The sequence below is a fragment of the Somniosus microcephalus genome, chromosome 11, assembly GCF_052327205.1.
Source record: "Somniosus microcephalus isolate GS21.2 chromosome 11, FLI_Smic_1.0, whole genome shotgun sequence".
In the NCBI taxonomy this organism is placed as follows: domain Eukaryota; kingdom Metazoa; phylum Chordata; class Chondrichthyes; order Squaliformes; family Somniosidae; genus Somniosus; species Somniosus microcephalus.
Genome location: NC_140997.1, coordinates 219,976,112 through 220,003,817, shown reverse-complemented (window position 1 = coordinate 220,003,817; position 27,706 = coordinate 219,976,112). Strand labels below are relative to the sequence as shown.

Genomic DNA, 27,706 nt, shown 5'->3' with positions numbered 1-27,706 from the left:
CTTGGGCAGTGACTGTACCACCCTGTGTATTTGATGGGTACATGGAAACTAAAGGCGGCACATCTGTGAACAATCTTTTTTCCTTTTACATGTAGATTGCCAAAGACATGGAGCGATGGGCTAAGAGTCTGAATAAACAGAAAGATAATGTCAAAAGCACCTTGCAGATGATTGCATCTAAAGAAGAGGAGCGGAGAGAGTCTGCAGCCGCTGATGCAGGATTTGCTTTGTTTGAGAAAAGGGTATGTTGGTGGGATTTAAACGCTGCAAGTATCTTTGCTGTGGGGCTGGGGTGACGAAGGTTGCACAAAATAGCTGAATAACTTGAGGCATGTGATGTAAATTGGGAGCTGGAGTAATTTTATGCTCAAGTGGAGGGAAGCTACTCTGCAAATGAGGCAAAGCAGTTGAGAAGGATAAGGAAAGTGACGAGGGTGAATGAGGGCAGAATCGCCAATGTTTTTAAAAAACTAAAGTTTTCTGCAAATATAGTAAAAATGGGAACTACTAAATGTGAGGTGGGACCCCTGAGAGAAGAGTGAGTGAGAGGATAAACTCAAGTCTCAAGTATGTTGCTTCTGTGTTTACAAAAGAGAAGGATATTGTGGAGGAGATGAATCCTGACTTGGCTAAAAATGAGATGAGATGTTATAATAAATAAAAGGAAGATATTGAAGTTAAAGGTGGTCAAAGTGCTGGGACCTTAACAGGATATATACGAAGATCTTCAAGTAAATGAGGGAAGTAACAGCGGAAGCACTAGAAATTATATTTCCGGGTTCTATTTTAAATGATTGTGTGCTGGAGAGTGACTTGTAATACCCATTTTCAAAGAGACCATGCTAAACTGGGTAATTACAGGCCAGTTAGTTTTTAAAGGTTACAAAATTTCCCCAACCATAGATGCTAAAGATGAATGTACTAATGATTCAGATGAAGAGAAAATAGTTAGAAGCGGCCAACACTGATTTCAAATCAAATCAAATCAACTTTTATTGTCATTGTTAGTGCACAAGTCAGACAGGGCAGTCGTGCTCGAGAGGCCCAATAGTTCTTTGAGGAGCTAATAGATATGGTGGATGGGTGTGTTGACTTTCGGAAAGCCTTTGACAAGGTACCATATAGGAGAATATTAAGGGGTATGGAATTAGGGAAAGGGTGGTAAAATTTGCAGTGTTGGTAGGGGTGTCCCACAAGGTTCTTGTCTGGGACTGCTTCTGTTCACTCTGTGCGTCAATGATTTGGGTGTTGATCTAGAGGCAGCGGCGTCCAGATTTGAAGATGGTAAATAGGAGGCATAGTAACTAATACTGAAGACCAAAGGAAGCGGCAAGGGGATGGATGTTAAGACGGCTGGAATGGGCAAACAAGTGATAAATGTAGTTCAATTTAGGTAAATGTGAGGTGCTGCATTTTCATTTATATAACAAGATAGCAATTATACTTAGAATGGGGTAAGGCTTGATGATGTGGAAGAACAGAGTGATTTGAGGATTCAGGTTCACAAGTCATTAAAAGCAGTACCTCGTGGATAAGGCCATAAAAAGATAATGGAATACTTTGTTTTACAGCAAGATGTATAGAATATAAAATTTGAGATGCAATAGTGAATCTATATAAAATCTTAGTACAGTTGGAGGACTGTGTGCCATTTTGGGCTCCGCACTATAGGAAGAATGTTGAAACAATGGAGAGAATGCAGTATAGATTCACTTGGATGTTGCCTGTTATGGGAAAAACTGTCTAGAACAGAAGACATTACGGGCGATTTGATAGAGGCGTTTTAAAATTACGGAGAGATGTAACCATAGATAGAAACAGATTTTCATTGGTTGAGGGATCTAAAATGAGGGAACATAAATAAGGTTAAATGTGAGCGATTTAGGTTTGAGAGTAGGAGAAATGGCCTGTTGTAATTTCTGTGCAATTCTTTGCAGTCCACTGAGGGTCTCTAGTGGCTGATGTCAAGTACTACAGCTTGCAGTACAAGGCCTGAAGGTCTAAACTTTTTTGCACACAGATTCTGTTCTAGAATGTCCGTAGTTCCTGTCTTCAGTCCCCTCTCCACAAATACAGGAAACTTTCTGCTATCCGGCACGGACGGGACCGACGCGTTGCCGGTTCATCATCAATTCTGGATAACTGAACACTATAGTAAAAGATACGGAGCTCAGAGCTCCGTATAAAGCAACAAACCCAGCAACAAACCCTGCAACAGCTTCAAAACAATCGGCACAAGTTGCAAGCGTCTCTGTAGCTTAGCAACAGCTTCAGCTACACCCTTGCACAGCAACAAATGGAGTAAAAAAAGTAACACAGTAAAAAAAAAAGTTACCTGAACCGACTCCTGAATTTTGCCGGTGGATAGAGCGTTCCGGTTATTTAGGGGCCGGTTAATCGAAAGTTTCCTGTACTCTGCTTTCTTTGAAGCTACAATAGTTTAACTGATATTAAATGCATCTGTTGCAGGGGATGATAGAACGGCAGCCAATGGTACTTGAACCTTTCAGCGGCCTAGTGGAACAACTACGAGATGATGATGAAAGTCCATTAAAGGTTTGGATATCTTCCTTTCAAGCCTCAATTTTGTTTTTCTCCTTTTTATTCCTCAAGTTTCCATTTATCTGAGGTGACTGGTTAAAGAACTTCTCACAGCCCTCTAGTATTGGCAGTCTATAGGCACTGCTTAGTGGTGCATTTGTTTGGAGCAGGGAACTTCACTCTGGTTTTCATTCTTTCTGTGATGGTGAACATGGCCTTTCCTTGGTCATGGCGAGGTATCAGAAATGTCAACACAGTGTGGAGAACAGCGGGCTTCATCCTGCAGCTCGGTGACCGACCTGCATGGAAAGGTTTTTATCCAGTGTGCACTATTGACAATGAAAACTGACCTCTTTGGTTTGTCATGATAAACCATGCACCACTCTGATGTGTCTAGCTGATGCATTTGAAGCCAGTTGAAATTTGAGATTGCGACGGGGGGGGTAGAACTGGAAAGGAAATTGTATAAAGCAGCAGTTTGAAAGATCATTATTTTTCCTTTGTATATCTTGGCATACTGCAGTGATAGCTTTCTCATTTTGTTTGAGATTCTTTTGACCAGTAACCTCCACATGAGCGATTAAAACCAATTCCACTTTCTCGTTGCATGTGGGGAGTATACAAAACCTTAAGAGTGAAATTATATGCCAAAGTTAAAGAAAGTCATTTTTTTTTTTAATTTTTTTTTTTTTTTTTTTAAGTGCAAGGGGATTTGATTAACAAAACAGTCATTTTGGCTTATGCAATTGAGAGTTTGGAGTGATCTCTAGAGCAGCTTCTGCTGGATCAGGTTTTGTGTACACTGGAACTGAACCGGTTGACACTTCAATTATCCACCAGACATTTTGTTGGAGAAAGCCTCGAGTGAGACATGGAAACTACATAATGTTTCTTTCATTGTTTCTACTTCAGCCTCTTTTTCTTGATGAACATTACATAGTACTTTTCTATCGTTCTTGTCTTCATTTCCATGCCTGGTGTAGTTTCTGTGCGCTTGTGTGTAAAGCCATAATTCGGGGGCACTCGATTTATCTTGCCAGTTTTATGATCCGCTCAGTGAGTAATGGAGGTTTCACTGAAAAGGTGAAACTCCTTCGCCAGAAATGTGCATCTTTTAAAACCGAACCTTGCTATCTATCTTGTAGAGAAAGTCAAGTCCGCTGCAGGGACTTGTGGCATCATACAGTGGAGAGAGTGATGACGAAGAGCAAGAGACAATTCAAGACCTTGAAGAAAAGCTGACAGATTGGAGCAAAATAGCCTGTCTGCTGTGCAGAAGACAGTTTCCCAACAGAGAGGCACTTACTCGGCATCAGCAACTCTCTGACCTGCACAGGGTAACTACAGTAACACTAATAGTCTTTGTAAAATCATGTGAAAGTGCAGTGTGTATCCATGCGACAAAACATAAAGCAGCAGCAATACCTTCGTTGGCTGAATTCCCATCTCAATATTTCTTGATCTCGGTCTTCATTGTGCCACCTTGATACTGAGTCTATTACAATAATTTTACTTGAGTTAATCAAAGCTGATCCTTTGGTCTATGATGAAAAATCATGCACCACTCTGATAAACATCTGAAAAGATACATTGAAATGAAACTGAGACCAAAGGATAAAGGGAAACGGTTATATTCTTCAGGGATGGTTTGAGAGGCGAGGGGAGAAATCAAGATGCAGAGAATCCTGCAATGGGTTGTCTGTCTGCAACTTTAAATTTGCAACGGTGTGAAGCCATAGGCTTAAAGTCTACGCAAAATGTAAGCCATCGACAAAACTAGTTATTCTTGTATGTACCCTGTAGCAATTAGGTGGTTCAGTAGATTTACAAAGCTTTCCTTTCAGTTCAAATCCAGTACACATTGCTGGGAAGTCGGTTTCTTCGCTGCTAGTTCCAACAAATCTAATTAAAATAACATTTAGGCTTGCCTTCCATCTCTGGTGAGAATGGTCTGTAAGGACTTAGAATGAGAGCAATAATGTTCATATTGCAGCTGGTTTTTAAATATCTTAGTCATAACTACACTCTGTTTACATTTACAGCAAAATTTAGAGATCCGTAGAAGGTCGCGAATGTCTGACCGAGAACTCGAGGCGTTAGAAAAAACAGAAAATGAGGTAAATTCACTTATAATCTAAGCAACAAAAGTGAAGAGCTTGTGGTAAGTGATATGGCCCCTCCTATTTCTCATCCACATGCTGCCCCTTGGCGACAGCATCCAAAAACCCATCAGATTCTACATGTATGCTGACGACACCCAGCTCTACTTCACCATCACCTCTCTTGCCCCTCCACTGCCTCTGATTTGTCACGCTGCTTGTCCAACATCCAGTATCGGGTGAGCAGAAATTTCATCCGATTTAAATATCAGGAAGACCAAAACCATTGTCTGTAATCCCCGCCACATACTTCATTCCCCTCCCTGGCCACTTTCTGAAGCTGAATCAGAATGTTCGCAACCTCCTACGTCCTGTTTGACCCTGAACTGAGCTTCCGTCGCATATCCTCTCCGTCACCAAGACTGCCTACTTCCACCATCATAATATGACACGTCTCAGCCCCTGCTTCAACTCATTGGCTGCTGAAACCCTCGTCCATGCCATTGTTGCCTCCAGACTCGCCTATTCCAATGCTCTTTGGCCAGCCTCTCGCCTTCCATCCTCCATAAACTTCACCTCATCCAAAACTCTGCTGCCCATATCCTAACTCGCACCAAGTACCATTCACCCATCACTGTGCTCGGTGACCTACGTTGGCTGGCAACACCTCAAATTTAAAATTCTCAACCTTACATAGGATGTACAGCAACCTTGTCTCATACCTCCATGGCCTCGCCCCTCCCTATCTCTGTAATTTCCTCCAGCCCTACAACCCTCTGAGATTCTCTGCGCTCCTCCAATTCTGGCCTCTTGTGTATCCCTAATTTCCATCGCCACACCGTTGGCGAGCGTGCCTTCAGCTACTAGGCTAAGCTCTCAAATTCCCTCCCTAAACCCCTCTGCGCCTCTCTTCTCCCTTAAGACGCTCCTTAAAACCTACCTCTCCGGCCAACCTGTCCTAATATCTCTGGCGCTGTCAAATATTTGTTAACGTTCCTGTGAGGCGCCTTGGGATGTTTTACTACGCTAAAGGCGCTATATAAATACAAGTTGTTACTGCAGTAACTGGATCCGAGTTGCTTGTCATTCCAAACATCTCGGAGCTGAAAAGGGTAGAATCTGTTTTGTGTGATAGTACTGCAAATTAATGCATGAGGGATTTTGTAACCATTAGCTTTGTATTGAATTACTTTATTTTAACATTTAAAATAGCATTAAATGACTTGGTACCATAACATTCCTTTAATCACTCCCTTTTCCCCCTTGTAGATGAAGTATAGAGACAGGGCAGCAGAAAGGAGGGAAAAGTATGGAATCCCGGAGCCTCCAGAGCCCAAGAGGAAGAGGTTTAATAATGCTGCCGTAATGTAAGTGCAATCAGTGTCCGTGTTCTCAATTGTCTTAAAATAGCTAACTAATTATAGCAGATCCCGATCAAAGCTAGAAATGAACTTGTGACCAGAGTCTGAACTCTCTTTCCCCTATTCTGAGTCCTCAGTTACCCTTTTAGCAGTTTATTATCTTTCAGAACATTTTCTGACAGGATTTTAGTTCTAAATTGTTGTCCGTTCCTCTGAACTGAACTCTTCCTAGCTTTGCATCTAATGTATTAAAATATCAAAGCAAGCCTGTCTTTTGAATGTAGCTGAGTTGTGAGGGGAAAAAAATGCAGCAGGGCCGAGTTGAATAGGAAGCTGCAAGCAGTCAACAGTTAAATCTGAGAATAGTATCAGAAGTGAAACCCATGTTGATGTACTGTCCACTCCTGATAATTCTTCAGTTGCTTAATTTGAATTACTGGACAATTTGAATCTTTTAATGCAAAAAATAACTTTTGAATAAAACGTACTTATAATTCAAAGATGTTTGGGCCAAAATCTCTCAAGTTTAATATGGGGATACACCTAAAGGGGGGACCAAACTCGACATAGCAGATTTCTCCATATCAAACAACTGAAGCTAAAATACACTTTTGAATAACAACAACAACAACTTGCCTTCATTAGCCGAGGCATAGAATATAAGAGCAGGGAGGTTATGATGGAGCTGTACAAAATGCTAGTTAGGCCACAGCTGGAATACTGTGTGCAGTTCTGGTCGCAACACTATAGGGGGGATGTGATTGCTTTGGAGAGGGTGCAGAGGAGATTCACCAGGATGTTACCTGGGCTGGAGCGTTTCAGCTATGAAGGGAGACTGGACAGGCTGGAGTTGTTTTCCTTAGAGCAGAGAAGGCTGAGGGGGGACCTGATTGAGGTGTACAAAATTGAGGGGCATAGATGGGGTAGATAGGAACTTTTCCCTTAGTAGAGGGGTCAATAACCAGGGGGCATAGTTTCAAGGTAAGGGGCAGGAGGTTTAGAGGGGATTTGAGGAAAAACTTTTTCACCCAGAGGGTGGTTGGAATCTGGAACTCACTGCCTGAAAGGGTGGTAGAGGCAGGAACCCTCACAACATTCAAGAAGCATTTAGATGAGCACTTGAAACGCCATAGCATACAAGGCTACGGACCAAGTGCTGGAAAATGGGATTAGAATAGACAGGGTTTGATGGCCGGCGCAGACACGATGGGCCGAAGGGCCTCTTCCTGTGCTGTATAACTCTATGACTCTAACTTGTATTTATATAGCACATTAGCGTAGTAAACCGTCCCAAGGTGCTTCATGGGCATTATTTGACACCGAGCCACATGAGATATTAGGGCAGAAGGAGGTAGGTTTTATGGAGGAAAGCGAGTTAGAGAGGTTTAGGGAGGGAATACTGCTAAAAGTTACACATTTGAACTTGATTTGGCATTTCTCAAGTGTTAAGATTTCTTGGCTTTTTTTTTGCCCACGGGATTTATGAAAGCTACAAAAGACCCTCATAAACTAGTTGAGTTCGTAGTTGAATAATTTTGATTCGACCCAGCCAACCTGTGATCTCGTCTAGTTCACTGCTATTGTAAGTTGCTGCTGTTAAACCTATGAAACATAATAAAAGCAACCCATTGTTAATCTAAATGACGAATAATTGCAGCAGCCTTTTCCAGCAGATGTGCAATGAGGAAATCTTGCCGACATTATCCCAGCAAATCTGCTGTTGCAACTTGGGAAGTGATCATATTCCATGGAGCAATGCAATCAATTGTCAGATACAGGAAACTTTGTGATATCCGGCACCGACGGGACCGGCGTGTTGCCAATCTATCAAAACTGCCGGACATACAAAGTTAATGTTGAAGCATACGGAGGTTTTCATCTCCGTATCTGACAACAAACACTGTTGCTTAGCAACAGCTTCTAAAGAGTCGGCTGCAGCTGCAAGCGTCTCTAGCTGAAGCTGTTGCTATAGCTACAGACCTTGCAGTGCCTGACTGGGGGGGGAAAAAAGAACGAGAACTAAAAAAAAACTTATAGAAAACGGCTCCTGATTTTTGCCGTTAGATCGAGTATTCCGGACATACAACCTCCGGATAAACCAAAGTTTCCTGTATCTAATATTAATTGATAATAACTTTGGTCCCGTGATGGTAAGAATTAATCTGACCCTACACATCGTACTTCCCATTTTTCCATTGCCAATTTTCTGCTTTCCTGAAGGTGTTTGCTCCTTGACACAAACTGTAGCAGTACATGTATTTTCTCAACACAATAGCAATGTATTTTCTCATTGTGCCAGCAAACGCTGTTGCTTTTGACTCATTTCGGTCTGGCACCAGACTGGATCGGATTAAGGTGAAGTTAGATTATTGCTGTGGAATGCTCTGGATCCGATTGGTACCTGGAGCATCTTTAATGGTAGGAAGTATTGTGGCAAATCGCTTACCCGGGTATCAAATTGAGTTTCCTGAACAGGGTTTTAAAAAAAATTGTGTGGAAATCCTGCTACACGATGAACATAATTTTCTCATTGGCAAATCGCACTTGCTTTCTGACAGCACTGTCCATTGCACAGATAAGTGTAATTGAGTTTTCTGAATGTTTAATCACAATCCGAAATCAAAATATATTTCTGTTACAACAGCGACTTTGAGCAACCAACAAAAAATGGTATTAACAGTGACAATATTGGGAGTCGGATGCTACAGGCTATGGGTTGGAAAGAAGGCTCTGGGTTAGGTCGAAATCAGCAAGGTATTATAGCGCCGATACAGGTATGGTGTTTTATATTTATCTGCCATTCTCTATTTTTCAACTGTCTTGTCACTTGTCGATGCAATTCACATTTATTATGAGGGATTGTCTGATTCGGTGTTAATGACTTGATGCCAATAAAATCTTTTGTTGCTCCCTCAGTGAATAGATTCACCATTTTAAGCCATACAAGCCAGCAAAGTTCTCGGATTGATCCCTGGTACAAAGCCAGTCTTGGCCAGGGTAGCATTTTTGGGAATGTCACAATTATACATCCTGAGCCAAAAAAGGGGTACAAGAGTTCAGAGTTCCTACTTCAAAGCATGTGGTCACTGGACCACGAGCAGAAGTGTGTTCTGATGAAGATGGGATAGAAGTTAGCTATGATACCCTCACTATCTGTTAAGGCTAAAGGGATCAAGGGCTATGGGGAGAAAGCAGGGACAGGGTACTGAATTTGGATGATCAGCCATGATCTCATTGAATGGCGGAACAGGCTCGAGGGGCCGAATGGCCTACTCGTGCTCCTATCTTCTATGTTTCTATCGAGTCACAAGATGCTTGCTGTCCAGGCCTCAGCACGGGGCGTAATGTTGCTTGTAGAACTGTATTATAATTAATCACCACCATCAAGAAAGGAGTAAGGGAAGAAACTTGAAAATGTTTTTTTTCCTGGAAATGTTCTGGTTTGAGAATAGATGTAAAGTTTTTTCAAGGTCCCGTCATCAGAACCACTGAAATGAGTGCATTAGTATAGTTCCATTTACAATTAAAGTTCATTTTGATTTTACTTTGTGTTGTGTAGAGTTAGGCATAGAGCATGGGATATTATCTGCACCCACTCATTACTGATAACTTAAATACTTGTGGTATCTGCTCACTTGGTTTCTCCTGCATCATCTTCAACTGATGCGACAAAATATGCCGCTCAATGAAATGGTATATGCAGGTTCCTGATTGTGAAGAGGAGTTTAGTGAAGACTAACTACATTCCTCATCATTGCCAAGTGAAGAGCGGCATTTGAAGAGGCCAGGGAGCCAATAGCCTGAATCAGCCTGGGTTACGCAAGATGTTCTGAGAACATACCTTGCAAAAAAATGATTCAAGATTGGGGCAGGGGGTGGGATGAAAAGAGAAAAAGATGTAGATAAATGGAAAAAATACCCATGACTACAAGTAAATGGCCCTGTTTGCGCAATTAAATTTTGGGGCCAGTTGTTTTCTAAACTTTTATTCTGGAAAATTTATTCTTGACTTCCTGCTTTGATACTACTGTGAAATAATTGTGTGATTTCACAAAAAGGGTTTATTTTTCACTAAGCATTCTCGTTTGTCAAACATCAAGTAGTTTAGTCCCTTTTCATTTGTAACAGTTTATTTCAATACATGTATTCTTGCTAGACGTAATTGTGACTGGATACTTCTGTACAAATTACAGTTTAGTTCATGAGGAAGGAGACCCAGGATTCTGCTTGTAGTTTTGGTGGATGTTTGACTAAACTTTTATTGCATTTCTATGATGCAGACATAAAATTGTAATCAAAATATGGCCTGGTATAAGCATTGGGACTGAAGCTGAAAGCAGTCTTAACCAATGCTAGCTGTCGATTTTTATAAGGCATCAATTTTTGTTCTGGTTGGGGAGTCGGGAAAGCCAGTAGTTCTACCTATCCCACTGAACTGTCTCTATTGGGTGAATGAACCCAGGAGCTATATTGATTATTAATTCCATAACAATCAGTGCTGGGAATATGCTGCACCATCATTTTGTTTGGTGGGGATGGGAAAATGCATGGAGAACATTTTAGCACTTGAACCAGCATGATCCCTACACAGTTCAGTGTCGTAACAATTGATTTTTAATTTCAGGCTCAAACGAGGATGAAGGGTGCTGGTTTGGGAATACGAGGAAGTTCGTATGGTGTTACTACTTCAGATTCCTACAAAGACGCTGTTAAAAAAGCTATGTTTACAAGATTTAATGAACTGGAGTAAATTGAGAGTGGTTGTAAATATGTAAATACTTTTTCCTAATTTTTGCTACTGGGTATGTACTTAAGTAAACAGTGCAATTTGTCTGTAGGAAATGTAATTTTTTTGATGCTTTGGTTAAATCTTATTTATGTTAAATGTACAATGTACATTTTGTATTGTCTATCAAGTGTATAATAATGTATCTACTGTTTCCTTTTGCAGAATAAATTTTGAAAAGAATCCAAGTATTTTTCTTTGTAGACAGCTTGCAGTTTACAAGGATATAATTTTCAGAACTTAAGGATCAAAGGCTTTCTGTTACTGTATAATAGATAATCCATTCAAAACAAGACCCAAGGGATTGCATCGAGAAGATGTGACGGGGCAGCTGAGACGGCAGTGGTTTTATTTTGTGTAAAGCACATTTCAATTTTTAATGTGAATATAGAACATTACCTATTTTCTATAGTTTTGTGGGACTTGCCAGTCTGTGCAGTTAATCTTGAGTGCTGTGGGGAAGTGATCATCGGCTAAATATGGATAAACCCAAATGTCACTTACAGGAAACTTTCTGGTATCCGGCACTGACGGGACCGAGCTGGTGCCGTCCCATCAAAACTGCCGTATAAACCAGCGCTAATGTTAAAACATACGGAGCTTCTCCGCTCCATGTGAATCAACAAACAGTCGGCCGCAGCTTAAAAGCGTCTCTGTAGCTAAGCAACAGCTTCAGCTAGACGCTTGGGAGCCACGACTGGGGGAAAAAAAAAGCAATGAGAAGTAAAAAAAAAAAACTTAGAGGAAACGGCTCCTGAATTTTGCCGGTAGATAGAGCTTTCTGGACATTTAACCTCCGGTTAAACGAAAGTTTCCTGTAATTCTTGCATTCTGTTTTTTAATTTCACAATTGATGCATCCTTTTTAATCTAAAAATGATAACTTTTCATGGGGAGTACGCCCCCTGACTTTACTAGAAATGTATGAGCCAGCGAACATAGGGGCACCATTTGGAAAATGTTCAATTTTAAATTTGCTGCCTACACCTCTGCAAACAAATATCTGCAGCTGAGGCTTCTGCACATCCAATTGGTGGAGTCAGCATTCAGTGGGATGTGGCGTCTCTATGCTGTGGTTAGAAGGGTAACGATGTATTTACATTTCTGGTGTATTTAACTGGTTAAACTCCAACTGTGCCTTGGCACACTTAAGATCTTGTAGCTGTGTTGAACTTTGCCCAAGATTTCTGGACTTAACCAAGTGTGGTGTGTTCTTGTGGGGAGAAGCGACACCCCTTAACTGCAGGTGTAGATTTTGCAGTAGCTTGGTTCAGTGACTCTTAAACATGGTGACTGGTTTAAACATCATCAGGCACTCAGCTGACCAAAAATAGCTTGTCTTTGTCTTGTTTTGTACCACTGAAATTATTTTTATTTTTAAAGGGGGAATTTGGTATGGATATAGTATTTCGTATACCATGACTTTATACATATGGTAGATCTGCAATAATTTTCAGTTAAAATAGAATTTTAAAAAAGAATGGAACATTAACTTCACTGTACCTTCAATCTTTTTCTTAAATTTGTAAATGTTTGAAAATCTGAAATAAAATTCTGCAAATTCACAGGTCTGTCAGCTGAATGGATTGGTTGACATTTTGGGGTGAGACCCTTTGGGCAGGTATTACCTGTACCTGGAAAAACACAAACCTGACCTTTTTTCAAATAAATGTTTTAAATTAATTAGAATTTACTGCACAAACAGGCCGTTTGCCCCAACTGATCTGTGCCGGAGTTTATGCTCCACACCAGTCTCCTCCCACCCTATTTCATCTAACCCTGTCACCATAACCTTCTATGCCTTTCTCCCTTATGTACTTTATCTAGCTGCCCCTTAAATGCATCTTTGCTATTTGCATTAACTACTCCATGTGCTCGCAAGTTCCAAATTTTAACCACTCTGGAATAAAGAAGTTTCTCCTGAATTCCTTATTGGATTTATTAGTGACTGTATTTATGACACCTAGTTTTGGGTTCCTAGTTTCTCTGTCTGCCCTATCAAACCCCCTTCATAATTTTACAGACCTCGATCAGGTCTTCTCTTTTCGAGAGGAGAGAGCCCCAGCCAATTCAGTCTTTCCTGATGGTTATAACCTCTCCATTCTGGTATCATCTTTGTAAATCTTTTTTGCACCTTCTCCAGTGCCTCGTGGAACATTTTGTTTTGAAATACAATTTTAGACTGAAAATGGAAAAAGTAATTTCAAATCGTTTTTCATTGCACAGCCATAAATGCATTCACTGAGCTCTGTTGAGAGCAAGGAGCCCTTTCAGGACGAGCTGCATTCCACCAATAGTTGGACAGGGCACTTTCTACGCATGCATCAAAAATCACCTCAGGCTAAGCTAACATCTGCAGATAATCTTTGGAATTGTTTTAATCTATTGCCATTGTCAACAATTAGGTTTTGGGCACCATAAAAGCCAATGGTTTGCACCACTGCATGCTGTGGTGACTACTGTTTGTTGTAATGCAGGAGTCATGTTTTATAAAACTGTGACCACACTTCAAAAAAATACCTCATTGGCTGTAAAGCACTTTGGGCCGTCTGGTGATCGTGAAAGGCGTTAAATAAATGACTGAATGGGCTGGGGCTCTTTAGAAAAGGCTGACAAGTCTTTAGAATTCTGATAGGGTAGATGTAGAGAAGGTACTTCCACTTGTGGGCGAATCCAAAACTAAATGTAAGCTAGTCACTTAGCAATCTACTAGGGCATTCAGGAGAAACTTCTTCAGCCAGAGAGTGGTGAGAATGTGGAACCACATGAGTGCCATGCATTTAAGAGGAAGCTAGATAAAACACCAGGGAGAAAGGAATAGGATATACTGGTAGGGTGGGAGGAGGCTCATGTGGAGCAATAGCAGTGGCATAGACCAGTTGGGCTGAATGGCCTGTTTCTGTGCTGTAAAATTCCATGTAAATGTAAATCTTTGTTCCATGCCGTAACAAATCGCTAAAATGGAGGCGGTCACATCTCACGCAATTGGATCAATAACTGAATGGCAGCGTTTTTGCCGAACGCAACAGCACTGCACAGTTAATGAATGCTTGAAACCACTCCACCTTTAAACGTGTTTATTTGCACCTGGTCTGATTGGGGCCAAATTGCCGCCAGCACCGCACGTGCGCAGTTCTGCTGAGCAGCGTTGTCCGCGAGAGAACACATGCAGCCCAACTGAGTCTGTGCAAAGGAAGCCTTCCACCAGCAAGTGGGCAAAGAACTGGGGGAGGAGGAGAGCCACATGATTCTCAACCAACCAGATGTCACAAAGTGCCTTCAATTTGATGGCTTCCCACAAGAATTGTGCAGCTTTCCTTTTCAGTGCTGCAGAGCTTCATGGCCAAACTCGTGATAATGATAACTTGCACTTAAAGACAGACTTGCTTTTATATTTCTTTCTTTAACTTGCATTTATATAGTACCTTTAACGTTGAAAAACATTCCTTGATGCTTCACAAAGGCCGTGAGGATCATAACCACTTGCGTATAAAGGGTTTTCCTCGTGTTGCCTTTGGATCTTCTGTCAATCACCTTAAATCTGTGTCGTCTGCTTTTCGACCCCTCTGCCAATGGGAGAAGTTTCTCTACTCTGGACCCCTCATGATTTTGAACACCTCTATCAAATCTCTCAACCTTCTCTCCCCAGCCTCTCCACGTAACTGAAGTCCCTCATCCCGAGAACCATTCTTGTAAATCAAAATTTTCATCCTTGTTTTCAAATCCCTCCATGGCCTTGCCCCTCATAATCATAATCAACTTTATTGTCAGTGTTAGTGCACAAGTGCAGTACAACGAAATGTAGGCTTGCGGCTCCTGAGAGTGTACATTTAGATTAAGACATTTAAACATTCAACATTCATTTGGCTTGTAGTATATTAACATAAACATAACCATAATAAAGTGCATTGGCAGATGTGCAGGCTTTAGAGTTTATTTGTGGAGTTCAGTAGGATGACAGCCCTGGGAAAGAAGCTGTTCCTAAATCTGGTCGTTCAGGTGCGAATGCATCTGTAACAGGGCGAATAGACTGTGGCTGGGGTGGGTAGGGTCTTTGATGATGGTCCGTGACCTCCGTAAACAGCGTCTCTGGTATATGTGCTTGCGGCTCCTGAGAGTGTACATTTAGATTAAGACATTTAAACATTCAACATTCATTTGGCTTGTAATACATTAACATAAACATAACCATAATAAAGTGCATTGGCAGATGTGCAGGCTTTAGAGTTTATTTGTGGAGTTCAGTAGGATGACAGCCCTGGGAAAGAAGCTGTTCCTAAATCTGGTCGTTCAGGTGCGAATGCATCTGTAACAGGGCGAATAGACTGTGGCTGGGGTGGGTAGGGTCTTTGATGATGGTCCGTGACCTCCGTAAACAGCGTCTCTGGTATATGTGCTCTATGGTCGGTAGCCGGGTGCCGGTAATGCATTCGGCAAACTCTCTAATCTCCTCTAGCCCCACAACCCCTCAAGATATCTACGCTCCTCTAATTCTGCCCTCTTGAGCATCCCTGATTATAATCGCTCAACCTTTGGTGGCTGTGCCTTCTGTTGCCTAAAGCCTAAGCTCTGGAAATCCCTGCCTAAATCTCTACCTCACTACCTCTCTCCTCCTTTAAGATGCTCCTTAAAACCTACCTCTTTGACCAAGCTTTTGGTCACCTGCCCTAATTTCTCCTCCTGTGGCTCGGTGTCAAATTTTTAGTTTTATAATACTCCTGTTAAGCACCTTGGGATGTTTTACTACATAAAGGTGCTATATAAATACAAGTTGTTGTTTTCTGCACCCTCTCCAAAGCCTTCACATTCTTCCTAAAGTGCGGTGCCCAGAATTGGACACAATATTCCAGTTGTGGCTGAACCAGTACACCTAAGTCCAAATCATTAATATATATCAAGAAAAGCAGTGGTCCTAAAACTGACCCCTGGGGAACACCACTGTATATCTTTCTTCAGTCTGAAAAACAACCGTTCACCAATACTCTGTTTCCTGTCATAGAGTCATAATGGCACAGAAGGAGGCCATTCGGCCCATCGAGTCCGTGCCGGCTCTCTAGCAGCCCCATTCCCCTGTTCTATCCCCGTAGCCCTGCAAGTTTAATTCCCTCAAGTGCCTATCCAGTCTCCCTTTTGAAAGCATTGCGTGTCTCCGCTTCCACCAATTTAGTCACTTAGCCAATTTTGTATCCATGCTGTCTCTTTTATTCCACAGGCTTCAACTTTGCTGGCAAGCCTTATTATGTGGCACTTTATCAAACGCATTGCCCTCATAAACCCTCTCTGTTACCTCATCAGAAAATTCAATCAACTTAATGCTGCATTTCTAAAAGCAATGTATGTTCATAGAGGAAAGGTGGTTAATGTGCTAAATGGCTGTGAAAGATATCCCAAATATAACCAATGACTTCACTATATATGAGATGGAAGTTCTAGATAGACTAAATGGGCTCGAAACAAATAAATCCCTAGGAATATATGGCATTTATTTTAAAGTGAGACGAGGGAGGAAATTTTTGAACCATCGACAATTATTTTGAGGGAGCCAATGAACACTGGAGAAGTTCCAGTAGACTGGAAGTGGGCTAGTGTGATGCCCATATTCAAAATAGGTGGCAGAATCGACACACATAACTACAGTCTCGTTAGTCCTACTTCTATTCCAAGTAAAATATTGGAATCAATTAGAAGTAAGCTTGAGAATTTTCTGTACAATACCCTAGTTAACAGCAGCCAGCATAGATTCAGATGGGAAAGACCCTGCCTGACCAGCCTCCACAACTTCTTTGAGGAAGTGACAACCCAAGTAGACTGAGGGATGCCTTATAACATGATGTACCTCAACTTCCACAAGGCTTTTGATAGTGTTTCACATGAAAGGCTATTAGTTAAACTGAAAGTTGTGGGGATTTAGAGTAAACTGGAATGGTTAAGAAACTAGCTGATGGGTGGGAAACAATAAGTGCTTGTTAGAGGAGTTGTAGGAGAGCGGGGGAAGTACTGAGTGGGATACCTCGGGGCTTGGTGCTGGGACCACTACTGTTTCTAATTTATATAAGTGATCTGGATTCAGGAAGTTAAATCAACAGTGGTTAAATTTGGAGATGATACCAAACTAAGAGACGCCGTTGAATCAGTGGAGGCAGCTCAGAAAAGAGTTTGACAAAATGTGCGCGGGCAGAACATGGCAGATAAAATTTAATGCAGACAAGTGTACAGTGCTACACATGGGAAGGAAAAATAGACAACATACATGCTTCACAAATGGTGTTGAAATAGATAAGAATGAAGTTGATAGAGAACTGGGAGTCTTAGTAGACTTGATGCTAAATATGTCCAACCAATGCAGAGCAGCAATTAACAAAACTAATAGGATGTTGAACTACGTAGTCAAAACGGTAGAATATAAGTTAGAAGAGGTAAAAATCAAACTGTATGGTACTTTGGTCAGATGGCACCTTGAATACTGAGTCCAAGGAACAAGGGAGACACTCAAGCCCTGGAGGCAGTGCAGAGAAGACCCGCAAGGTTGATCATCAGAGTCGGGGGTCTGAATCATGAGGAAAGACTGGATAGACTGGAGCTTTTCAGCTTGAAAAGGAGGCAGCTGAGAGGTGATCTTATTGATTTTTAAAGGTATAGAAAGCTCATTGGGAATATAATTTTAAATTAAGCTGCAGCAGTCGAATGAGGAGACACAAGTTCAAATTAGTAAAAGGTAATTTTAGGACTTCGATCAAGAAATCAAAGAGTGATCAACATGGGGAATAAACATCCAGATAGAGCAGTGGAGGCAAAAACCCTAGAATCATTTAAGAAATAATTGGATGCAACATTGGGAAAAATGTTTGGATCTTTGGATAGATGAATTAAGATGACCTAAATGGTGCTCCTCATCTGTAACTATCCTGTGAGAGACAGGAGACTGCAGGGAGAGGAGGTTCTGCCCTGGGTGCGGGACAGAATGCAGAGGAGTTATTCTGTTTAAGTTAAGTAAGACAACCCATTGAAATGGGGTAGTGCAATGTATTGATTATTTTTCCATCATTATGCAAAGATAAATTCAAGGGATTATATTTTCAACTAAAACGATTTGTTAGCACCCAAAAATCGGTTCAAACTTCTTCATGATGCCATTTTGTCATTATTGTGTCATCCCTTGTGGAAATATATTTTAATAGCATTTATCCAAATGAATGTTACACATATATAAAGTATATTTGGGAGATTGGGTATGACACATGCACACATGATGACCAGATAACTGATTAGCAACGGTTATCAGTAAAGAAAGAGCTTGTATTTATATAGCGCCTTTCATGGCTTTAGGACATCCTAAAGTGCTTCACAGCCAACAATGTGCAGTCATTGTTATGTAGGCAAATTTGGCAGCCAATTTGCACACAGCAAGATCCCACAAACAACAGTGAGATAAATGACCAGTTCATCTGTATTTTGGTGGTGTTAGTTGAGGGATAAATGTCCAGGAGACCAAAAGTACTCCTTTCCCTTCTTTAAACAGTGCCATGGGATCTTTTATGTTCATCTAAGCAGGTAGGAGGTCCTCGCGTTAACGTTTTATCTGAAATGCAGCACTTCAGCACTCCCTTGGTACTGTGCTGAAGTCTCAGCCTATATTATGTGCTCAAGTGCACCGCGATTTTGTGATCTGCGTTTGCGGTAGTCTAGGTACCTCACCATTGGCGAGAACTCGACAAATCTACCCAATATTTCTAGATATAATCCTTGTTGCAAGTGTTCAGTTACAAAACTGGAACTGTGAATTCTACTGTAATTTTTCTACACCAAGAAAATCAGGTGAACCTGCTTTATGATGTCATTTTGCATTGTGATATCTTCTCTGTTGAAATTCCTGGCCCCCGGCAGTGCAAAGTCACTGTTATCTGAGATAGGAACTTGGGGTGAAACCTTGTTATGCTGGATCTTTTATTGTCTCTTTCTCTGCTTTTGTTTCTTTTACTTCTTTTGTCAGATCGCAGATTTTCTTTCCAGTTTTGAAGACGGGTTCGACCCGAAACGTCAACTCAAATTTCTCTCCACGGATGTTGCCTGACCTGCTGAGTTTTTCCAGCATTTTCTGTTGTTATTTATGCTGGATCTAAGCTCCTTTTGTGTGTGCTCCTAAATTCCATGGGAAGTCGGGCAGGTTGCATCTGTTCCCCAACCTCCCCCCACCCCCCATCCCGCCATGCGGTTATCACTGAAAAAGGTAGGACTGGTGGAATGTCATTATTTGTGAATGCCAGTTTGGCTTAGTGGTAGCACACTTGTCCCTGAGTCAGAAGTTTGTGGGTTCGGGCACCACATTAGGGAACTAAAGAACCATAATCTAGGCTCATGCTTCAGTGCAGTACTGAGGGAGTGCTGCATTGTCGGAGATGTTAAACCAAGGCCCTGTCTGCCATGTCAGGTGGATGTAAAACTTCCCGTGACACTATTTGAAGAACAGGGAGTTCTTCTTGTCAACATTTATTATTCAATCAACACTTCCCCAAAAAAACAGATTAACTGATATTTTCATTGCTGTTTGTGTGCAATTTGGCTGCAGTGTTTGTCTACAAGTACAACAGTTACTTCTAAAGTACTTAATTAACTGTAAAGTGCTTTAGGTCATTAGAAAGGCACTATACAGATGCAAGCACTCTCTTCCTTTATCAATGTAACTTATTTCTTATCTGCCAGAATTCCCACCAGTTCAGCCTTAGTAGGCCCTAACGCTAAGTATGCTTTGCATGAAACAGGTGTACACAGTGTACCAAGATCAGATCCTGGTGGAAGTGGGGCTGCAAGTGTGTAAAATGTTGGTTATTTAATGACAATTGATAGCAGAGCAAATATGTTTAAGTTTATCCAGTTTTTTAAAACCTCTTCCTCTGTCACAGCAGCCCCACCTCCACAGCGATAACCCTCCCCCCACTGAGGCATCGACTCCAGTACTGCTGATCACTTTATCTACTGCTTCTCTTTCTCTCCTCTTTTGCTTCTCTTTTCACTGCTTCTTTTTATCCTTTTGGGTGATGTCTGATTCACTGGGGAGGGATCCAGCCAGGGTTGCAGACTGCGCTTCTGGTCATGGTTGGTGGGTCACTGGTTACATGAAGGTTCCAGCCAAGGGCTACACACTGGCTTTTGGGTTGTGGGTAGGGCAGGAATTTGGACATGGCTGCAATGACAGCTTTCGGGCGGCGAGAGGGATCTGGGAAGAGCCACAGCACAACATCTAGGATCATGAGCGAATGTGGCCTTAGCCGAAAGAAAACATGAAATTTGTGTCACTGCGGCTGGGTAGACAGAAAGTAGGGTTGCCAGCATTCCAGGATTATCCTGGAGTCTCCAAAATGTAATGATTGATCTCCTGGACAATGCCCTGAGCAACCCAGGAGAAAAATCATAGAGTCATTAAAAAAAGTTATTTTTTTCATTTTATTAGTTATAAAAATATTGCACAGATGGGATAAAAAGCTGTTTGACTGGGTAGGACGGTTAGAGGTGGGAGGTCACGTGAGGAAACCACCAGGAACATGTCCAACCAGAGTTGACAACCCTAAATAAAAGGCAGGAATATGGTAAAAAAAACAGAAATGTAAATGTGGCAGCCAAGCGTGAGAGAACTAACATGATGTAACACTTTCCTGAAGCATGTGTGTGCATACACCAGAGACTTTAATTATATTCATAGCTAAATATCATACAAAAGTAGGGTGACCATACATTTTCCGGGCACAGTCCCTGGATGAGGAACTGTGTCGCCGGGCAAACTGTGTCCTTGGAAGAGTCCCCGGTTCACGAAACTCGTCCCCGAACAGACCAGAGCCATATTCATTGGAATAGATGCACATCAAACTGTTAGACCTAATCACACTTTCAGGTCAATGCACTGAACAGTGTTATTGTATTATATATAAATGGTGTCTGAATAGTGTGATGTCACCTCCGGCATAATTATATGCACATTTGTTTTGCATTTGTAGTGTATATGCTGCTAAAAACTTTTGCCTCGCTACACCGCACAACCTGCATTTTCCATCCTGGCCACTTTGCTCTGCTCCCGCCCTGTGTGTCCCTGGATTCAGTTTAGAAAATATGGTCAAAAAAACACTTGCATTTATATAGCTCCTTTCACGTCCACCGGACGTCCCAAAGCGCTTTACAGCCAATGAAGTACTTTTTGAAGTGTAGTCACTGTTGTAATGTAGGAAACCTGGCAGCCAATTGGCGCACAGCAAAATCCCACAAACAGCAATGTGATAATGACCAGATAATCTGTTTTAGTGATATTGATTGAAGGATAAATATTGGCCAGGACACCGGGGACAGATCCCCTGCTCTTCTTCAAAATAGTGCCATGTGATCTTTTACGTCCACTTGAGGGTAGACAGGGCCTCGGTTAAACATCTCATCTGAAAGATGGCTCATCCTATAATACACAGTTCAAGAATAAAACAGACTTGGGGATTTAAATTTGGAAAAAAAAGTGAGATTTTGAATAGCATAATAATTAATTGTTCCTGTGAAGCACCATAGGGACATTTCACTACTATATAAATGCAAGTTGCAGTTGCTGCTTCCAGCTGTGGCTCAGTTGGTAGCACCCTTCACCTCTGAGTTAGGAGAGGGTTGTGGGTTCAAGGACTCACTCCAGAGACTTAAGCACAAAAATCTAGGCTGACACTCCCAGTGCGCTACTGAGGGAGTGCTGCACTGTTGGAGATGCTGTCTTTCGGATGAGACGTTAAACCGAGGCCCCGTCTGCCCTCTCAGGTGGATGTAAAAGATCCCCTGGCACTATTTTGAAGAAGAGCAGGAGAGTTATCCCCAGTGTCCTGGGCCAATATTTATCCCTCAATCAACATCACTAAAACAGATTATCTGGTCATTAACACACTGCTGTTTGTGGGAGCTTGCTGTGCGCAAATTGGCTGCCGCGTTTCCTACATTACAACAGTGACTACACTTTAAAAGTACAAAAGCAAAATACTGCGGATGTTGGAAATCTGAACTACAAACAGAAAATGCTGGAACTACTCAGCAGGTCAGGCAGCATCTGTGGAGAGAGAAACAGAATCAACGTTTCAGGTCGACGACCTTTCGTCAGAACTGGCAAAGGGTCATCGACCTGAAACGTTAACTGTTTCTCCTTGACCACATAAAGCTAGGCTGACACTCCAGTGCAGTGCTGAGGGAGTGCTGCACTGTCAGAGGTGCCGTCTTTCGGATGAGACGTAAAATCGAGGCCCCCGTCTGCTCTCCCAGGTGGACGTAAAAGATCCCACGGGCACTATTTTGAAGAAGAGCGGGGGAGTTATCCCCGGTGTCCTGGGCCAATATTTATCCCTCAACCAACATTAACAAAAACAGATTATCTGGTCATTATCACATTGCTGTTCGTGGGAGTTTGCTGTGCGCAAATTGGCTGCCGCGTTTCCCACATTACAACAGTGACTACACTTCAAAAAGTGCTGTCACCTGACGAAGGAGCAGCGCTCCGAAAGCTTGTGATTTCAAATAAAGCTGTTGGACTATAACCTGGTGTTGTGTGCCTTCTTACAAATTGGCTATAAAGCACTTTGAGACGTCTAGTGGTCGTGAAAGGTGCTGTATAAATGCAAGTCTTTCTTTTTTAACAGATGCTGCCTAACCTGCTGAGTATTTCCAGCACACTTTAAAAGTACTTCATTGGCTGTAAAGTGTTCTGGGGTCGTGATGGACGCTGTGTAAATTCGAGATACCAACAGAAAACGCTGGAAACACTTAGCAGGCCAGGCAACATCCGTGGAGAGAGAAACAGAGTTAATGTTTCAGGTCGAAACCCTTCTTCAAAACTGAGAAAAAAAGCAGGAAATGAAACAGATTAAAAGGCCAGTTTGGGGGCTGGGCAATGGGGGAGGGGGATGAAAGAACAAAAGCGCCATTTTGTTTTCACCACTCAGGGGGAGAGAGAAAAACGACAATTCCCAGAATGCAAAGGGGATTGTACTTTTCACCAATCACAAGCGCGCGTGGTGTTGCGGTGCACGCTGGGTAGCTTTGCAGCCAGGCGCCATCTTGTGTGTGTGATGGCGATTGGGTTGTGAGAGGCAGAGTGATCGGGCGGACGGCTGTGATATTTCGGCCACCAGCACCACCGGCGGACGGTAGGTGCGGCGCTATCGGAATAAAAAAGTGCGACGTTGCCTCGGCCGGCGCTGAGTCGGAACGATTGTCTACAGTGTCCCACAGAAATCGGTGGCCCGGTCATGGAGCGGCCCGGAAAGTTTCAGCAATCAGCCGAAAATCCGGGGCAGGCCTGCACTGGCAGGCGGAGAGGGAGGAAGAAGGAAGGGGGCCTTCTTCTGCAAGTTTTCAGTGCAATTGTTTTATGCTGAAGGAAAAGAAAAGACTTGCCTTTCACGTCTTATAGGATGTCCCAAAGCGCTTTACAGCCAGTGAAGTACTTTTGTTTATTAAGTGTGGTTACTGTTGTGATGCAGGAAGCGCCCACAAACAGCAATGTGATAATGACCAGATAATCTGCTTTTAGTCATGTCGATTGAGGGATAAATATTGGCCCAGGACTCCCCTGCTCTTCTTTGAAATAGTGCTAGGGGATTTTTTTTTTACGTCCACCCGAGAGGGCAGACGGGGCCTCGGTTTAACACCTCATCTGAAAGACGGCACCTCTGACAGTGCAGCACTCCCCCTCGGCACCGCACTGGGAGTGTCAGCCTCGTGTGCTGAAGTCTCGAGTGGGACTTGAGAGGTGACTCAGAGGCAAGGCTGCTGCCAACTGAGCCTCAGCTGAAGGGGCCTGAGTTTGCAGCGGGAAGTATCCATACTCGTTTATTCTGCCATTAGCATTAGGATTCCCCGTGACTGGGTTGCTTACTTAAAAAAACAATGAGTTTAACCAGTCACCTCAGTTTTAAATTTTCACTTGCATATTTTCTGCCACTTCCTTGTTTTGGTTATAAAAACTTTTATTCTTGTTTAGATTCAACTATACATATTGCAAAAAATCCCCTCCTTGAGATGTTCAACTTGCTGTTATTTTTTTAACCACAGCAACTTGCATTTATATAAGCACCTATAATGTGGTAAAACATCCCAAGGTGCTTCACGGGAGTGTCATCAGACAAAAATATACACCAAGTCAGAGAAAGAGACATTAGAACAGGTGAAAAAAGGGGTGGGTTTTACAGTGTGTATTAAAGGAGGGGGAGAGGGGTTTAGGGTAGTAATTCCAGAGGTTAGGCTGAAGGCCACCAATGGTGAGATGAAGGAAGTGGGTGATGTACCAGAAAAAGAAAAAAGACTTGGATTTATATACACCTTTTACGATCTCAGGACATTCTAAAGTGCATTACAGCCAATTAAATAATTTTGAAGTGTAGTCACTGTTGTAATGTAGGAAAGAGGGCAGAGTTGGAGGAACACTGAGTTCTCAGAGGGTTGTAAGGCTGGAGGAGGTTAGAGATAGAAAGGGACGAGGCCATGGAGGGTTTTGAACGGGAGGATGACATTAAAAAAATCTAGGCATTGGCCCAGGATCTAATGTAAGTGTGATCACGAGGGTGATGGGTGAACAGGGCTTTGATCTAGTGAAGTTGCATCTTATGAAGGTGTAAACATAATTTTATCAAGAAAAAATGCATTTCTGTAACTTGTGCCATGATGTGCCAATGTGTATATGATCAATTAAATAGTTTTTGAAGTGATATTTTTGTTATGTAGGCAAATGTAGCAACCAATTTGTGTAAAACAAGGTCCCACAAATAGCAAATGAAAGTCATTACCAGCTAATCTTTTTTTCGGGTGTTGGTTCAGGGAGGAATGTTGGCCAGAACACACACCACTTCCTGCGACTCTTTGAAAAGTGCCATAGGATCTTTTACATTGATTTGAACAATAGAATTGTTTAATGCATTCTTAAGAATTACCTGAAAGATGACACCTCTGACAGTGGTGCAGTGCGGTGTTGTCTAGATCAGGGGTTCTCGGCCTTTTTGTTTCTGCGGACCTCCTCCTGTGTTATAAAAATTCCACAGACCCCCTTGTAACACAGCACACATTTTCTGTATATAAAAAAAAAATACAACCAGCCTGAAATAAACTTGGAACGCACTGGAAAACGGGCGCCCTCCTGTGCACGACTGAATGCAAAGCACCAATTGTTTCTCTAGTAACTCCTGCACCTTTCCAGGCATTGCTGCCTTGTTCTTGTAAACATGAAGGGTTTGTGGAAGGTGCTCCAGTGTTTTAACATATCCCAGACCTCAGTGTGACAACAGCACCTGACAGGTGCTCGATTGCTCACAGCATGCCTCTGTGCAATGTCATAAAACGATGCCTGTTCTGATTTGACAATGTTACTGTCTGTCAAAGGGAAGGTCGGACCTTTCAGCCCCAGCCCTTTTCTATTTAGGCTCGGGGTTTTTTTTTGCATTGGGTCTGTTTATATGTAAAACCGCTTTAGTGTCATTTTAATTTCACTCGAAGCCCGTTCTCGATGTGTTATTTTTAAACCTCTCCGCCGCCAGCCACAGCAGGAGGGGCCGCTGTTGGTGATGTCCCGCCGGCGCTGCACCCCCGCCCAGCACCTGACACGAGCTGGGAAGGGTGGGTGAGGGACGGAGGGAGGCGCAGAGCAGGCTGGCCCCCCTCACCACCGTGTGGCTCGGCTTCAGCGGATCATTGCGGATAGAAGCCCAGGCTAAAGCGGTGTCGCTGTCGCGGAGGAGGAGGCAGTCTGGATCCAGCGAGTGGAGCGTTTGTAAACGGCGTTGGGGCGGTGACTGCTCCTGCTCTCCCTCCCCTCCCGCCCTATTGCGGACCCTCCGTTGAGAACCTCTCGTCTAAATGATGTGCTGAAGTACTGGAGTGGGGCTTAACTCGAGCACAATCTGACTCAAATGTTAGTGTGTTACTGACTGAACCAAGCTGACAGATGGTTCATGACTTGTGCTGAAGTACGTACAGTTCATTCATATTATCTTAATGGCAAGAAACTGGAAAGTACTGAAGTACAAAGGGATCTGGGGGTCCTGGTGCACGAAACTCAAAAGGTTAGTATGCAGGTGCAGCAAGTGATTAAGAAGGCCAATGGAATGTTGGCTTTCATTGCTAGGGGGATAGAATATAAAAATAGGGAGGTATTGCTTCAGTTGTACAAGGTATTGGTGAGACCGCACCTGGAATACTGCGTACAGTTTTGGTATCCATACTTAAGAAAGGACATACTTGCTCTCGAGTCAGTACAAAGAAGGTTCACTCGGTTAATCCCGGGGATGAGGGGATGGACATATGAGGAGAGGTTGAGTAGATTGGGACTCTACTCATTGGAGTTCAGAAGAATGAGAGGCGATCTTATTGAAACATATAAGATTGTGAAGGGGTTGGATCGGGTGGATGCAGGGAAGATGTTCCCGATGATGGGTGAAACTAGAACTAGGGGGCATAGTCTTAGAATAAGGGGCTGCTCTTTCAAAACTGAGATGAGGAGGAACTACTTCACTCAGAGGGTGGTAGGTCCATGGAATATGCTGCCCCAAAAAGCTGTAGAAGCTACATCATTACATAAATTTAAAACAGAAATAGACAGTTTCCTAGAAGTAAAGGGAATTAAGGGTTACGGGGAGCGGGCAGGAATTTGGACATGAGTCTAGGTTCGGATCGGTCATGGCCCTGTGGGTAGCGGAGCGGGCCCAGGGGCCGTGTAGCCTGATCCTGCTCCTATTTCATGTGTCTAATTCTGTTAGATTCAGGAGATGGTTCTGTGATAGTGGATTGGCGGTTAGGATCAGATCAGCCATGATCTTATTGAATGGCGGAACAGGCTCGAGGGGCCGATTGGCCTACTCCTGCTCCTATTTCTTATGTTCTTATAGCCTGTAGCTATTCAGAATGTGAGAGTGTTGGGATTTCTGATTCCAGGGAAACTTGATCTTGTCTTCACCCAACATGGATCACTGGGATGCTGGGTAGTAATCAGCTTTGGGCACCTGGTTGTTTTGCCTTTCTTCCCAACTTCTGTTTTTAATTTCAGACCTGATCTTCTTTCATCACCTCCTCAGGTTGCCTCTCACTGCCTTGATGATTCACATGTTCTTTGTTTCTCTCATGTCCTTGATTGCTTTAATGCTTCTTTCTATTTGATGTAAAGATCGTCTCGCCCATCTATGGAGCTTCTGTTAAAGTTAACACAGTGTGGGTCAGAAATAATACCTAGACCTTCCTGGTTTCTGGTTCAGTACCACATGGTACACTTATTTAATCATTTGAGGGCAGGGGTACACCTAAATTATTCTGTCGTAACTTTATTTACATTCGGAAGTGCTTTGACCCACGTGGCAGTGGCCTTTATGGAACTTCTAGTCATTCCACAACTCGAGCAAGGATGTGGAAAGTGTGAGGTGTTTATAAGGTTTTTGAAAAGTGTTGAAATGCCATGAGAAAGGCAAGTTAGTTACCATAATAATTCTGTTATCCAAAGAATAATTTCCTAGTTAGATACAGTTAAAATTCAGCATGTGTGATTTGAACCTCTGAGGGCAAAAAAGGTATTCTGAGCCAGGCATTGCAGTTTACGATCTACATTCCTTCCCATCTCACCTAGTCTGAACAGAATAGACTGCATAGCTGTCTATGAATTTTTATAATCTGTTAAAGTCCTAATCTCCGATTTGCAACCATACTTACCTGGGTGAGAGGTTGCAGTTGACGACAGCGTGATCATCTTATTTCCTCAGCATTAGTATTGATGGATGGACATCATGACATTTATAAGTAAAATGCATGTGGGTAGACTTATGGAGCTTGATTCTCTTGGACTGTGTAGGCTTGCCTTTTTGTTTGGCCTTTTTTTTTGGTTTTGCTTCAAGATGAACAAGGGTGGGATGTTCCAATTTAGTTTTCTGACTTGGGTTA

The 27,706-nt window shown here is 42.5% G+C and overlaps 2 protein-coding genes across 7 annotated transcripts in view; both read left to right on the top strand.

The window, feature by feature from the left end:
• The window catches only part of LOC147111259 (RNA-binding protein 5-like), a 51,474-nt gene extending 39,123 nt beyond the window's left edge, over positions 1 to 12,351 (top strand). For all 4 annotated transcript variants that reach the window (XM_086001993.1, XM_086001992.1, XM_086001991.1 and 1 more), the window contains 7 exons: positions 96 to 242; positions 2,470 to 2,556; positions 3,687 to 3,878; positions 4,584 to 4,658; positions 5,910 to 6,007; positions 8,646 to 8,775; positions 10,626 to 12,351. In XM_086001993.1, coding sequence (XP_085858119.1) covers positions 96 to 242; positions 2,470 to 2,556; positions 3,687 to 3,878; positions 4,584 to 4,658; positions 5,910 to 6,007; positions 8,646 to 8,775; positions 10,626 to 10,751 — 855 coding nt within the window. In that variant the 3' untranslated portion in view covers positions 10,752 to 12,351. The remainder of the gene's footprint in view (positions 1 to 95; positions 243 to 2,469; positions 2,557 to 3,686; positions 3,879 to 4,583; positions 4,659 to 5,909; positions 6,008 to 8,645; positions 8,776 to 10,625) is intronic.
• Positions 12,352 to 22,834: 10,483 nt separating this feature from the next.
• The window catches only part of LOC147111258 (RNA-binding protein 5-like), a 53,567-nt gene continuing 48,695 nt past the window's right edge, over positions 22,835 to 27,706 (top strand). For all 3 annotated transcript variants that reach the window (XM_086001987.1, XM_086001989.1, XM_086001986.1), the window contains exon 1: positions 22,835 to 22,938. The gene's annotated coding sequence lies outside the window, so the exon portion shown is untranslated. The remainder of the gene's footprint in view (positions 22,939 to 27,706) is intronic.